The 14,422-nt window shown below is 46.7% G+C and overlaps 2 protein-coding genes and 1 long non-coding RNA gene across 11 annotated transcripts in view; 2 read left to right on the top strand and 1 right to left on the bottom strand.

Annotated features, from left to right (window-relative positions):
• Window positions 1-2,695, top strand: part of TOP2B (DNA topoisomerase II beta) — a 64,341-nt gene extending 61,646 nt beyond the window's left edge. For both annotated transcript variants that reach the window (XM_042956679.1, XM_042956678.1), the window contains exons 35-36: window positions 1,187-1,281; window positions 2,203-2,695. In XM_042956679.1, the coding sequence (XP_042812613.1) occupies window positions 1,187-1,281; window positions 2,203-2,370 (263 nt within the window). In that variant the 3' untranslated portion in view covers window positions 2,371-2,695. The remainder of the gene's footprint in view (window positions 1-1,186; window positions 1,282-2,202) is intronic.
• Window positions 2,696-2,747: 52 nt separating this feature from the next.
• Window positions 2,748-14,422, bottom strand: part of RARB (retinoic acid receptor beta) — a 172,439-nt gene continuing 160,764 nt past the window's right edge. For 3 of the 4 annotated variants that reach the window (XM_042956680.1, XM_007097468.3, XM_042956681.1), the window contains exons 6-8: window positions 6,765-6,969; window positions 5,782-5,940; window positions 2,748-4,224 (exon numbers count right to left, since the gene is read on the bottom strand). In XM_042956680.1, the coding sequence (XP_042812614.1) occupies window positions 4,028-4,224; window positions 5,782-5,940; window positions 6,765-6,969 (561 nt within the window). In that variant the 3' untranslated portion in view covers window positions 2,748-4,027. The remainder of the gene's footprint in view (window positions 4,225-5,781; window positions 5,941-6,764; window positions 6,970-14,422) is intronic. The other variant, XR_006207638.1, reaches the window with a different exon arrangement.
• Window positions 4,102-12,584, top strand: LOC122230634. Of its 5 annotated transcripts, XR_006207642.1 has the most exons (8): window positions 4,102-4,205; window positions 5,628-5,836; window positions 5,930-5,998; window positions 6,168-6,252; window positions 6,825-6,904; window positions 7,466-7,548; window positions 9,022-9,290; window positions 10,031-12,584. It is a non-coding gene; the product is annotated as an uncharacterized LOC122230634 (long non-coding RNA). The 5 variants fall into 5 exon arrangements; XR_006207641.1 differs by lacking the exon at window positions 10,031-12,584 and having other exon boundaries at window positions 9,022-9,497; XR_006207640.1 differs by lacking the exons at window positions 9,022-9,290; window positions 10,031-12,584 and having other exon boundaries at window positions 7,466-8,494.

The following is a 14,422-nucleotide window of genomic DNA, read 5'->3' as shown; positions in this document are numbered from 1 at the left end:
GTGGACAGTGACCATTCCCAGGAGCTGGGACTTGTACACTGGAGCTGTTGTTTGCTCATCTAGGAACCAGTTCTTCATCCTGGAACCCTCATTTCCTTCCAGAATCTAGAAAAGTCCTCAAAGGTGCTTTTTAAAAAATATGTGTAAGACGGTTTTTTCTGAGGGTAGCTGCTCAGCCTTTTCTCCCAACTGACAGATTTACCATCAGTGTATTTAGAGTGGTGGTTGGGATAAGGAGATAGCTACATGGAAACAAGGGAGAATAGGGGCAAAAAAGAAACAGTGATTGAGGAGATCGGTACTTCTGTTATGCCTGGCTTGAAACTGTTAAAGATTCAGAAGTGCCATTTCATTGATTCATTTGATAAAATAGGACATCCCAAGAGTGTTTAGGCTATCCATACTAGTACAATCTGGTTCGTCATAGCTCTTAAAGAATTTTTAAAATTTAGAATGGCAGTTTAGTTCCATTTTCTCTTTCACTGGCATCATTGTAGGATGTAGAATATTTTGTCACCATTTGCATATGACTTTTCCCCCTTTCTCCTCCAGTGAGAATAAGAGGTTAGTTAGGTGGAAAAAAAAAATAGCTGCATGTGGTGCTTTTAAGTCTGAGAAGGAACATGGATTTGACAGATTATGATTAATACTCGGGGCTTATTCTAAGACTGTGCTACCTAAAATGGGATCTGCAATTGGTCGTTACTAGTGCATAAGTAAAATCTGGACTACACATTTAAACATAATTTGTGCTAATAAGAAAATATGTATTTTCTAATAATGCATATTGTATTTTTAAAGGTACTAGTCTAGGACAAATTAGAAACTAAAACTTGTTTTCATCACATACAAGTTAAAAAGCAACAAGACATTTTCTTTTTAGGCACAAAGACCACATGTTCAAAATGCAAATGTTTTCTCTTGTGTATCAGGAGTTTGGTCATTAAAATTTGTCACCAGGACCTTCCAACTAGTTTTAAATGTATTTGTGAAATACTCTTTCGTCCCGTCAATCCCAAAACTGAAATGATGCCGCCCAATAGTTTCTACATCATTTATATTTAGAGACCAGGATTGCAGTACTGATTGGGGCATGCCGAAGAAGTGAACTGTAATGTTGTGGCATTTATCTTTTTATACTGTACTTTAACCTTGGGAGGAAAAAACCCCTTTGTATCATTTTAAGGTAAAGGCCGAGGAGCAAAGAAAAGGAAAGCATCTGGCTCTGAAAATGAAGGCGATTATAACCCTGGCAGGAAAACATCCAAAACACCAAGCAAGGTAATCAGGAACATCTTTTTATGCGTTGTTTTACGATGATCTATAACTGGCTTAGTTGGCTTATTACTATAAGGTCTTCTAACACTTTAAACCTAGCCTCTCTTATGCATACGGCACTTATGTATAGTTAAAAGAATTATCCAAGTGTAAGATACATACAATCAGGACTATTTCTTGGATAAAAGTCTGGCATAAATTAGCCTCCTTAATTAAGAGTATTCTATTTCATCCAATGAACGATTGAAGTTATTGGCTATGTGTCTGAAATACTTTTCAGACCGAATAGGGGCTGTTTCTTTTTAGCTTGGGTTTATTTGCCCAGGCTCTGATTTTTTTCTTTTAACTTGAATTCATTTGACTGTGGCTAATTTTCACAGTCTGACCTTTCTCCAGGAGCACACAATCTTTTTTTTTTTATAGGTAAAAGAAAAACATCCAGTGTCCTTTTTCTTCTCTCCCTATTAAAATGTAAAAATACAAACATGATTTTAGCTTCACGCCATTCTCCACCTTGGCCTTTTCCATCCAGTCTTCCATGTGTCTGGTCCATCTTGGTGACTCCTCTCTGCATTTTTATAATAAACATAGTATGTACTCCATATTGTGCATAAGTTTTGTTTTCCTTTCATGAATTGAGAGGTACTTACAAGTAAATAATTTGTACTAATCTGGGTACTGTGCATAGTTGCTTGGTAATAGAGAAATTCAGAAAAAAATATCACCATGGTGGCAGATTATTATACTTCATCATTTTTATAAAGGGAAAAAGGATTAGGTAACTGGTCTTACACTTAAGTTAGCATTACAATTATGATTTTAGAAGCCTCGTTATTTGTATTATTTCTCAAATGTAAGTGAAGTATAAGGAATAATTCTTTTTAACATTAGTCTTTTTCTTTTTTGTCTTTAAACCATGTCTAGAAAATGAAGAAAACCTCTTTTGATCAGGATTCAGATGTGGACATCTTCCCATCAGATTTCACTTCTGAAGCACCTTCTCTGCCACGGAGCGGTCGGGCTAGGAAAGAAGTAAAATATTTTGCAGAGTCCGATGACGAAGAAGATGTTGATTTTGCAATGTTTAATTAAGTGCCCAAAGAGCACAGAAACATTTTTCAACAGATAAATTGTGTTGTCCTTTTGTCTTTTCTGTCTCAGACTTTTGTACATCTGGCTTATTTTAATGTGATGATGTAATTGATGGTTTTTTATTATTGTGGTAGGCCTTTTAACATTTTGTTCTTACACATACGGTTTTATGCTCTTTTTTACTCATTGAAATGTCATGTACTGTCTGATTGGCTTGTAGAATTGTTATAGACTGCCGTGCATTAGCACAGATTTTAATTGTCATGGTTGCAGACTACAGACCTGCTTTTTGAAATGAAATTTAAACATTAAAAATGGAACTGTGTACTCTGTGTCTTTACTAAAGAGGGAAGTGTAGTAAAAGCTCCCATACACTCTTAAAATAAATATATTTTATTCTTTGCCAGGAGACTCCATGGAAAAAGGTAAACAGTATATGAACATAGAAAGCATTGTTAAACAATCTCAATGTACAAACAGAGCCAGTGAAAGTATATCACAGACTTGCTAATATATCAAAAAAAAAAATCCACTAGTGCTTAAATGAGAACTAAGAAACTGACACTTGTATCTGTTAACCACTCTACCACAGCTTTCACTCTGCTTCATAGTGATTGAACAAGGTCAAAGGATGCAGATTCTCTGTCCATGCCTTTAGGGGTTCATACTAGCCCCCGGGCATCAAGGAGGCTAGGAAAAAAAAAAAAACCCTCAATACCAGGCATGAATGAGGAAGGACACTGGAGTTACACAGTGTAGGTGGTAGACCAGTCTGTAATTATCCCATGAAATTTCCCTAATGGCTTGTGAACAGGTAAACAAAAACTTATTAACACTGAATAGTGTTTCTGCCTTGGAGGCTACCATTACTGTAAAAATGTATCTTTAAAAAAAAAAATTGTGTAGTTATGTCATTAAGATAAACCACTCTTAAAGTGACATTAACAGTTGAACAAATGACATCTGATTAACTGAACTGGCAGTTACACCGATACAGAAGTCTCTTCTGCTAGTGCAGTGAATTTGTATCTTTTTACTGGGCAACATGAAATAGAAGACGCAGTTTGAGAGCGTCAAAAAGAGCAAGGACAAGCTTCCGTACTAACTAAATTAGACTTCTCTCTAGCTTTGTCATACTGTACAACAGTCCCCTTTCCTTACCTTGGTGTCCTGATTACTCTGTGAAAGCAAGTTATTTTTTTGAGCCTCTCTTAGCTGGACGCGTGCAGTAGTCTGTTCCACAACCTCGGTGTCTTGGTTGAGTATGCAAGGCAAAAGGAAAGCACCAAACATACAGTATAGAAAGAACAGAGCCATACTTCTGTATGTACAAAGTCTTCAGAAACTTAACCGGGGTAAATCATTTCGACTGGGTCTTTGCCATGCAATCTTGAGTGTTCAAAGAGGAAAATAGAAGCTTTTAACTAGTTTCTGGTTGCACGAAATGGCTGAGTTTTAGAATTTAAAAAGTTTGTATTTCTAGGTAAGTTAGACAGTGAGGAGTAAATATTGATACATATGAAAACTTCTTGGTCCTTCTTGAGTTTTAATATATTTTCAGTCCGAAAACTAAGCAGCAGTAAAAATGTTTCTTTCTTGCGGTTTAAATCCTGGAACTGAAGGTACTGGGGAATGTTTGAAGTGGCTGGAAAGTGTCTTATTGCACCAGTGGTGACTGACTGACCCCGCTGTTTTCCACCGAGCTGGGTGAGATGCTGGGACTGTGCTCCGCTGGGTTCCCGCTCGAACTGGGGGTCAAGGGTTCATGTCCTTCAGAATTCTCCAGCATTTCCTGAATGAGAGGTGGCATTGATCCAGGAATTTCCATTTTCAAGGTAATTACACGTTCTGCACCTTTTAAAGAGAGATAATAGAAATCTGGTAGAGATAAGGAGTCAAGCTGAAGAACTAAGGCTCCACCTTCACTGACTTGAACGAGGGTTTTGGTGAAAACCGTGCTGCCAGTGCCTTCCAGAGGCTACCCTAATTTTACGACATTTAAATATTTCTATTCCATCTACAGAAAAGCAGCACAGACGCGGTGACTTCCTTAAATGTGCTGATCCCATGCCCGAGTCAGTTGTAGGAAACAGTGTCAACGTATATTCACCTAATTTACAAAGAGACGTTCTTGATAAAAGACCAGAAAGAGCGTGTCTTCCAACAAGACAGTTTTCAAGGATACCAGTTACCAGCAAAGGAAGGAAGCGACAGGTGACAGCTAACAAATGGGCGGCTTGTCAACTTGGACGCAGCACTGCCCTGTCCAGGGCAACAGGCACTAGCCACGTGCGACGATTTAAATTTGCTACATTACAATTAGGACACACAGTGCCTCGATTGAATTAGACACTTTTTTAGTGCTCGAGAGCCACGTGTGGCTCCTTGTATTGGACAAGGCATATCAGACAGTATGTCCATAATCACAGTAAATTCTATTAGCACCGGTCTAGCTAGATCTAGACCATGACAGTATTAAGTTAAACAGCCTCACTGTTTTTAAAATCAAAGACCTCGTAATTCTAATGGCCAAGCACTGGTATCTGCTGTTTGCAGAGACTCTGAACCCCATGCTAAGGATGAACTCAGGAACGGCTCATCGAGGAAACCTCTTCGAAGTAGCTCAAGAATCGAGACTCCTCGTCCAACAAATTCACCGTGTTTTTTAAGCACTTTGTGAAATGCAGAGTTGGTTCCTTGGCTCGGCCAGGCCTTCAGGGGCAGAGCACGCTAATGGGGAAGGAGAAGGACCGCAGCAGGCTGGGTACCAGGGATAGCTGCTGAGTTTTCTCTCCACACAGCAAAGCCCGACGCTAACACGCAACTGTGATATAGCTCTAGGCACTTCTGTAATTGCTCGCGTTGCCACACAAACTGAAAGTCACTAGACCAAGAATATTTATACCTCTCAGGAGAGCAAGAGTTCCTTTGCTGAGAAGTGTGCAGAAGTAAATCTGCCTACACGCGAGATAGCAACGGCAACACCGATGGAGAGAGAGACTTCACCCAGTAACAACTGCCCTAAGTACTATTCATTTTCCCCAGGTTTGGATGGTCAGGAAAAACTGGAGTCAAGTTTATAGCAACCAGAGCATGTGTGCCAAGGCATGAGATGAAAAAGGCTGTCATAGAGTACATTCTCCTGAAAACAGTTTTTCTATTTACTTAGTAATCTGAATTATAAACTCAATCTATTAAGATCATTGAGCAGGGTAAGATTTAAGGTGTTGTTTTTTTTTTTTTTTTTTTTTTTAAAGGGTGAATACTATATTCCTTCTGATTTCCTTGAGAAATGAATTCCGGAACAACAACAACAAAAAGACAGCTATTATCAAACATCCTGAATGAAAACATCAGTTTAAAAACAAGTCAGGACCACTTGGCAAACACAACATAGACTTCAAGACCTACCTTTCGCACTGATGCTGCGGAGATCTGTGATTTTCATTAAGATCTTTGGAAACATGTGAGGCTTGCTGGGTCGTCTCTTTCGGATATAAATTTTTAGTGCTTCCAGCAGTGGTTCTTGTAGCTTATCTACTTTTGTTGGTTCCTCAAGGTCCTGGCGGTCTAGACAGCAGGAATAAAGGATAAACAATTAGGGCAGCAAGAGTCACGCACCTGCCAGGTGAGCGTGCGTCCTTGTTCCTCCTAGCACATTATCATTTTATTAATGTGATGATTCCATCACATACACAACTTTGAAGATACAGGGAACTGCTTTAGGCAGTGACACTTGAACATGTCCCTCTTGCTGGTCAAAAGCACATTCTGATGCCTGGTTGCTTTTGTTCCAGGAAGAGAATTACTCCTTGTGACCAGGAGGTGTCACTACTGAACTGAATTCAAACAAGCCTTGAGCAGGATGGTTCTAACAGCAAGGTAAACAGGCCCCGTAATCAAAGCCATTACTTTTTAACCACTTATGACTCAACCTCCTGTGAGCCAGTAGGGGTCAGTACAGAGCAGAAAGCCATACTTGATCCTGGTCCTGCAAGGTTTGGGCGTTGGGGTGGGTTGGGGGAGACAAACCAACGAACTGTAGTCCCAGCCACTAAAGTAGCAAACAGCACAATCAAGTCCCTAGCATTATCATTAAAATGTCCCTGGGCAATTTATTTTACAACAGTCTGATCCTACCTTTGAAATAATACCTGTGGCAACTGGAGAAATAGCACTGTGGTATTTCAGAGCAACAGGATCCCAAGTACCTTTATTTAATTTATAACCATATGGAAAAATGCAACGGACCCCAAGCATGCATGCCTGGCTATTTATTCACGTGTCTTTTTCCATGCAAAATAACTCTGGAATGGAGATGGGAATTTCCCATAAATGACAAGTGCGAGTTGTTCTTCATGGAATCTCATGAGGGTTTTCTAGGTAGTTGGTACCTCCACAGATTAAGCAGATGGCACTAAGAAGGCCTGTTTCTGTGTCATCCATTTCCAAAGGCAGGAGCTGGTTGGCAAAGGTGAACACAAGGTCAGTCAGAGGACCAAATCCAGCATTGTGCATCTGAGTTCGATTTAGGGTAAGGCCATCTGAAAAAGTCATGGTGTCTTGTTCTGGGGTATACCTGGTGCAAATTCTAAGAATCTGGAAGGAAAAAAAAAAAAGCATATTTGATGGGTCATCAAAGCCAGCTTGTTCTTACAGCATCAACCAGATCTAGGCACGTAGATTTCCAAAGACCTCTTGCATCACACGCACACGGTCCCGCTTTGGGATGTGTGATGTCTTCTGCAGCTCTTTCATTAAAAGAACAGAAGTCAAAACATGGGTTAACGTTATTTAGGGAACAATAAAAGGACAAAAGAAATTTTGAGAACCACTTGTGCTAAAAGTAATTCATTCGACTTGAATAAACATTTACTGAGTACCTACTTATGTCCCAGGCACTGTGCCAGGTGCCGGGGATAAGAAGAACAAGATTTTTTTAAAGAGCTTACAGTCTACAAAAAAAAAAAAAAAAAAAAAAAAAAAAAAAAGGCAATATGTACCATTAAATGCCTAGTACATGTCAAATGTTCTCATGCCCTACGTTCAATCTTTCAAACAACGCCCTAGAGTGAGTATTATTCCTATTTTACAGATAAGGGGCTAAAGCTCAGAAAGGTGAAGCCGTATGGCCAGTGTCACACAATTAACATGTGGCTGCACTGGATTCAAACCCAGGTGAGGCCCCCTCTTCCGTGATGCCTCTGGTCACGCAGCTCCACAGACAAGGAGAGTACGAGCAGGGGTGGAACCGGGAAGGCAGTTGGGCGTTCGGACGTCCTCTGACACCGGTGGGAGGGAGTGCAGGGCGCACACACCCAGAAGAGGCAACATTTCAACTAAGCTCAGAAATATGGCTGGGATCCTAGGTAAGCAGCCTTGGTCACGATGCCACAGTCTCGCAATGCCACCTCGTACGGCCTTGATAGAAAACTCTGCCGGCCACCCCAGCACACCTGCTACTGGGAAGTTGCCTGCTCCGGGCTCGGGGCCTTCGGGCCTCGCTCAGCACGGTGAACTCCAAAACACCTTTCTGGTGTTCCTGCTGCCCTGTCAGTCCTCACTGTGGGCAAGACGCTCCGTGCGTTCTGGAACACGCAGCCACCCAGAAGCATATTTCTGCACCAACAACTGTGAGGGACCTTTCTGCCAACCAGGTTTCCACATTTGACTTTTTCATCTAAAAAAGTCTCAGAGCTTCACGAAGCACAGAGACAAATTTATTCCACCTGGACAGGAGTGAAGAACCCAGTAGGTGGATGGAGCTGAGTATTTTTTCCCAGATGTTGGTGCTCAGTTTGGGTGTGGTCACCATGAACTTCAGTGTCAACCGAGAGGACAGATGTGACCAGAAGGGTCTGCCATCTTCCTGGGATGCGGCCACGTGCAGAGGGGGTGGCTCTCGGACGAAGCCACACGACTCCCAGCTGGCAGGGAAGTCCCAGAAGTACAGCTCTCCCCACTCTCCATATTCTCACCAAGACTCCTAAAGCAGGAACTAGGTCAAATCTTTTATCTTGAAGGCAAGTGCTGGGGGGGTTGGGGTGAGGACAGCTCCCGTGCAGAGGACCATCCTGACTGGCTAAGTGACCGCAAAGGCCTCATATCCACTGGAGCACAGTTAGCCAGGGGGCAGGGCGGTCACACTGGAAAGGTCACATGTTCTTGGGTCCTTGCTCTGGTGTTCCCTGAACCTCCAAGAAGACTGGGCCAGGAGCCAGCCCTCCTCTTACATGCAGGACTCGGACTTGGGCAGGAGCATGAGGATGTCCCGCCTCGTAAAGTGAGGGCATGGGACGCTCGTGGATTAAAAAACGTCCGACTCTTGGTCAGGACATCTCCTGAGAGGAGAACAGTGAATGATTAGCTCTCCCGCCTCCAACTTATAGTAGCTAATGTTTTTATCGATCAGCGACTACGTGCCAGGCACCATGCTAACTTTTAACATATTGTTTAATTCTTGTATCAACCCAGGAGTTAGGACTATCGTTAGCCCATTTTACAGACGGGGAAACCAATGCGAATAAACAGCTTGTCCTTGGTGGCCTAACTACAAGATGGCATGACTCGCTTCAGGCGACCTGTCTCCAGCACTTAAGCACTCCACTATGCTCTTAGCCTCTGCTTCACAGCTGCCTCGTTCCTCCGCAGGCCGCTATCCGCTCCAGCCGCCTAAGGTGAGATGACCTCTGGCCTGGCGTTAATCTGGATATGAGGCTCATTTGCCTTCTTCGCTGGGTGCCTTTGCACCGTGTACAACCTGAACAGTTATCCATGGTGACCTCCCGGTATACGGGAGCGCACGGCCTGTGGTCTGGAAACGGAAAATTTTACAAACTTGAGGCGAGAGGGGCACAACCTCAAACTTAATATTCCCATTCTGTGACCAAGCGGCACTGTGAACTGGAAAGCATCTGAATGTGAGTGGTCACTAAGCCATTACAAAGATTCCTCTTCTCTGGATGGGTGGCTGTTTCTGCCTCTCAGGTATTTGCCCAGGGGCCTCTCTGAGCCATTTCCTCTGGGTCCCTGATCGGCTGACCTGTTGCACTTCATCTTGGTAGCTGATGGGCTACGAAGCCATTGCCAGAGTCAGAGCAGCAAAGGAACCGAGAGTTACTTGTCGACCTGAGTTCCCCTGAAAGCCTTTGGCGGGGGGCAGGGCGGGGGGCGGCGGGGGGGGAAGTACAGTGCCCAAGGTCACGCAAGCAATGGTGCCAGGGCAGACCACAGGACTCCTAGCCCCCAGCCCATGTTCCCTTCAACCACCTGGAGGATCACGAGGAAATGTGCCTGCGTAGGGAGGTATCGTGCGATGGGCAGAGTCGAGTAGGCTCAGTACGTATGGGCTCAAAATCTCCAGGCGCTTTTCCAGTTTGGAATCAAGGAGGTACTAAAGAAGTCTTTGCAGCCGTAGCATGCTGCCAAGAAGTGAATGCTCTAGATCTGTCCCTGCAATAATGAAAGAAACCAGGGTTTGCTGGAAAGGAACAGAAGACCAAGATTTAGGCGTTCGCAAGCTGTCAACAGCTCACTTGGAAATCCAAATCCAAACTGCAGTGTACAAACTCTCCTATTCTGAAGGGGGTCCCTCCTCAGGAGTTGGAAAGTGTTTGGATTCTCATGAAGCGTTTATGTTCTGTTGCCCTTCTCTCTCTAGAAAAGTTCAAAACCAGAAACAAGTATCAATGGGCTGTCCGGAGACGAAGGCACATGGCCTGAGATGGGAGAACGGTCAACGTCTTCTTTTATCAGGAGGACCGCCACGCCCACCCTGCCCCGGCTGGGCCCAGTGGGCAGCGGGCATCTTCCTCACGGCTTCCGGCCAGGCCCGCCTCTGGGCACGAACCAAGGACTTTCACTTTGTTCAAGTCAAATGCCAGTGGCAACTACCAAGTGCTTCACCGGTATTAAAAAACGCCCTTTGTTTGAAATGAGGGTATTTCATCTGAAAGAGTGAGCACGCAAGTCCCACGAGGTGGGTAAAATTAGCCCGGGCGAGGCTGACTCCCCGAAGGAGAGCCCTGTCGGGCAGCACAGAGCTCTGCTGAGGGCCAAACCTGAGACTGCAGCCTTCCTGCCTTCAGCAAGGACAATGGAGTATCGTTCCACTGCCTTTTTTGTGCCCCCGGGGAGCAGACTGCCAGAGATTGGAGCTGTGGCAAGATCTGAGCACGTGGGATCCCAGGGACAGAGGAGGGACCAGTCGACACCCTTCTCCCCTCGTCCCTGTGACTGCTCTAATCCAAACCGCCATCGCCTCTCCTCCGGGGATGGCCTCCACTCCCATTCCTACAGCCACAGCACAGGGTCCAAAACGTTCACCAGAGGGGCCTCGCCCTTGCTAAGCTCCCTCCAATGGCTTTGAGCCATTTTAGATCCAGGATATTCACACTCCTTCCCGCAGCAGCGTCCGTGACCTCTGTCTGTCCCGCCCCTGCTCCTCTTTCCCCTTGCCGTATTGGCCATATTGGTCTTTCTGAATCTCTAGCAACTCAGTGTCTCAGCAAAGCATATGCGTTTGCTGTTCCCTCTGCCTTTGGTGCCTTTCCCTTGGTCTTCATGATTCTCCCTACTCAGAGCTCAGTTCAAACGTCACCTCCTCAGGATGCACAGGGAACACACTTCCTAAAACCTATTACTTTCTATCATATCACCCCTTTTATTTGCAATACAAAATTGTTCTAAAACTGGGGTATAGCATGTGCAGTGGTTTTAACATACGCCCACAAATTCTTTGCTACTACTCCTTTTAAGGAGTAAAGCTTCATTCCTCTGCCCCTTGAGTGTGGGCAGGACCCAGTGACTTGGTGCTAACACAGAATCCACTAGAAGCAACGGGTAGGACTCTGGAGAGTAAGTCCTAGGAGGCGAGGCACCGTGGACTCCTCCCTGACTGCTCCCTTCAATCTCATTTTGGGGAAAGCTGGTTGACGCGTCATGAGGACACTATGGCAGCCCCATGGAAAGGTCCATGCGGTAGGGAACCGAGCTCTCCTGGCAATAACCAGCACTATCTTGCCAGGTAGCTGTGAGGAGCCGCTCCCCCACTGCCCCGGCAGCCCTTCTGCAACTTTATGAAAGACCCTGATCCAGAGGCACCCAGCTGAGTCTGTTCCTAACTCACAGGGACCCCGTGAGATAATAACGCTCATTGTTTATTGCTGCTAAGTTTTGTGGCAACTTGACGTACAGCCGTAGATAACGAGCATAACGTGCTGGCCTCGGGTGTGCACACAGCTCAGAGGTAGAGCTGCGTGTATTTTCCCCTAAGGGTACACCCACCCAGATCAAGACACAAAGAGTTCCAGCTCCTACAGGCTCCCTTAGCCCCTCCTGATCCAATCCCCTCCCCCAAATAACCATTATTTGGACCTCGATTCCCGCAGATCGCTTTTGCCTGTTCTTGAACTTTACATAAAGGGGATCCTACACTATAGTCTCTCTTGTGTTGGCCTTTACTTAGTCCATAGCATCTCTGACGTTCCCCGCCGTAGCGCATAAAGCCCCGGTTCTTTTTCCTTGCCGGGTAGTATTCCAGTCTGCCCCATCGCCCTGCTTTCTTTTCCCCGCAGCACCGTCACTCTCTGAGCTTGCTGACCACTGGCCCTGTAGAAGATGAGCTCCTAGAAGGAGGCTGGCTCTTTATCTGACCTGCTCCCTGCTGTATCTTTAGCATCTAGGGCAGCGTTGTCCACACAGCAGGTGGCTAATGAATATCTGTTCAATTATTAACAAAGTGGACTCCCTCCTCGGAATCTCTCCCACCTTGTAACCCCCCGAGGGGGGCAGCCAGCGACTTCTGAGTTTCCAGGCAAAGGAGAAAAGCTCAAATTGCTCACACATCTCGGTCTGTGCACTAATTGTATTTGGCAACTGGTGGGCAGATCCTGATCGGATCTGACTCTCCTCCAGCGCTTGTGGGAATGTTGAAGCGGTGACAATAACAACAACAGTAACACACACACAGCTTTGTGAGGCCGTCTTCCCTGGCACGACATAGCACCTATTATGATGAGCTCATCGGGACAAAATGTTTTCCCCGGCGAGACCTGCCACCAGCCTGCCTTTCTGAGACCAGCACGCGAGGAGCCGTTATGTTAACGCGTCAAGAGAGACACGAGGGATTAAATTTGATACAATATTCTGTGTCGCCGGATATATTCAAAATATTTGTATGAACGTGTAATCAATATAAAACATCATTAAGGAGGTGTTTTACATTTTTAAATACTAAGTGCTTGAAATTGAGTGTCTATTTCGTAGTGACAGCTCTTCAGCCACCTTTCAGTCACTCAGCAGCCACAGGTGGCTTGTGGCTGCCGAACCAGGAGGCACAGCTCGAGCTTGGGTGTGTGTGTATACACATGTGTCCTGGTGTGTCACAGCTCACAGTACAAATTCGCTACCATCTAATTTAAAGGATGCTAATTTAAAGGAGCCCTTACTGTGTGCCAGGTACTAAGTGTTTCACATGCATTAACCTAATTAATTATCCGAACAGCTTTACGAGGGAGGAGCCGCCATTCTACCCCTTTCACCGAGCAGATAACGGAGGCTTAGAGAGGTCACATGACCGCCCCACTTCGCGCAGCTTCTATAGGGCAGAGCTGGGATTTGAACCCAGGGGGACTGGCTCCAGAGCCCGCCCCCTTAACCACCACGCTGACTGCCTCGCGGGGACTTCCGGTGACGGTCGGGGCCAGGGCTCTGGACCCACGGGTGACAAAGCTGGGTGTCAGAGAGACACGGGGCCTCGTCCCGATGGCACCGGTGGCCCGAGGCAGTGCTGAAGCCTGAACCCAGGCTGTGGGCTCCGAGGCCAGAGCCTGCTGCTCTTCGGGCTGGGTGCTGTCTCTACTGAGCCCCTGGAAGGGAGAAGGACAGATTCACGTGGGAATGGCCCTCCGTGGCTGTGTAGCCACATGGTCCCCAGGACCCCAGGAGCCACAGATCGTGTTTTGAAGTCACGCAGGGCAGCCGCCCCTGCGTCACCAGAGCAAGGTGCTCCTACCGCTGGCGTGCGAGTGTCCCCTCGGGGCGGTGAGAGCCGTGGGCGGCAGGAGCCAGGAAGGCCCCGCGTGACCGTCAGGGGAAGACCGCACACTGGAGCTGACCCGCGGATTCCGGGATTCCCACTGCGATCTCTAATTCTTCTGCGCGCCCGTTCATTCCCGAGTCCTCAACGAACGCCTCCAGCGTGCCTGAAAGTCTGCTCCAGGGACCAACCCCAGCGCGGTCCCTGCCCTCCCCGAGCCGACAAGCAGGCGTACAAGACGCTGCGGAACACGTCTCTAATTACGAGAGAGACCGCTGGGGAGCGGGTAGGAACTGGGCGGCTGGTCAGGAAAACCTTTTCTGAGGAGGGGGCATCTCGGCTGAGCGGAGGGGCCGGCCAAGAAGCAAGTGGCGGGGCAGTATCTAGAGAGAAGGAACGCCTGCCGGGGCCCGGCGGGCCTCCGGCTTCCACTTGAGCTGTGGCTGCCTCATCTGCAAACTGGAGATGAGACCAAAAATCCCCCGGAGGGTGTAGTGAGGCTCAGTACAGTGTGAGGTGACTGAAGCCTACGGTGTTCCAGACACTGTCCAAGCCCCTCGTTTCATTCTCTCCCGTCCCTAAAAGGCAGCTTCGATTCTATCGCCTTTGTTTTCAGCATGAGGAAACCGAGGCTCAGAGAGGGGGAGTGGTTTTCCCAAGGTCACACAGCGGATAAGCAGCAGCCCCAGATTCGGAACCCGGGCAGACTGGCTTCAGAGCCCACACTTGTAACTACTACCGTCAGCGGCTGGGGCAGGCCAAGGGGGAGCTGGGTGGCTGTGGGGCCATGTTGGCGCCTGGGAGACGAGTCTGTAGTAAAGGCGGGAGCTCCCCAGGGAGGGTGGCGGGGCCAGACCACGAACTCTGGGAGGGCAAGGGCTCGCCTCTCCTCCCCGCCATCAAATCCCCCAGGTCCATCACACAGGAAGTGCCCGACAACTGTGTGTGTGACTTCTTCCCTCGCGCCGCACGAAGAGACCAGTGAAGGGTGGAGACAAGACCTGGACGGTGGCA

This window comes from Panthera tigris, chromosome C2 (assembly GCF_018350195.1).
Source record: "Panthera tigris isolate Pti1 chromosome C2, P.tigris_Pti1_mat1.1, whole genome shotgun sequence".
NCBI lineage: Eukaryota > Metazoa > Chordata > Mammalia > Carnivora > Felidae > Panthera > Panthera tigris.
This window is presented reverse-complemented; position numbering and strand designations above follow the sequence as displayed.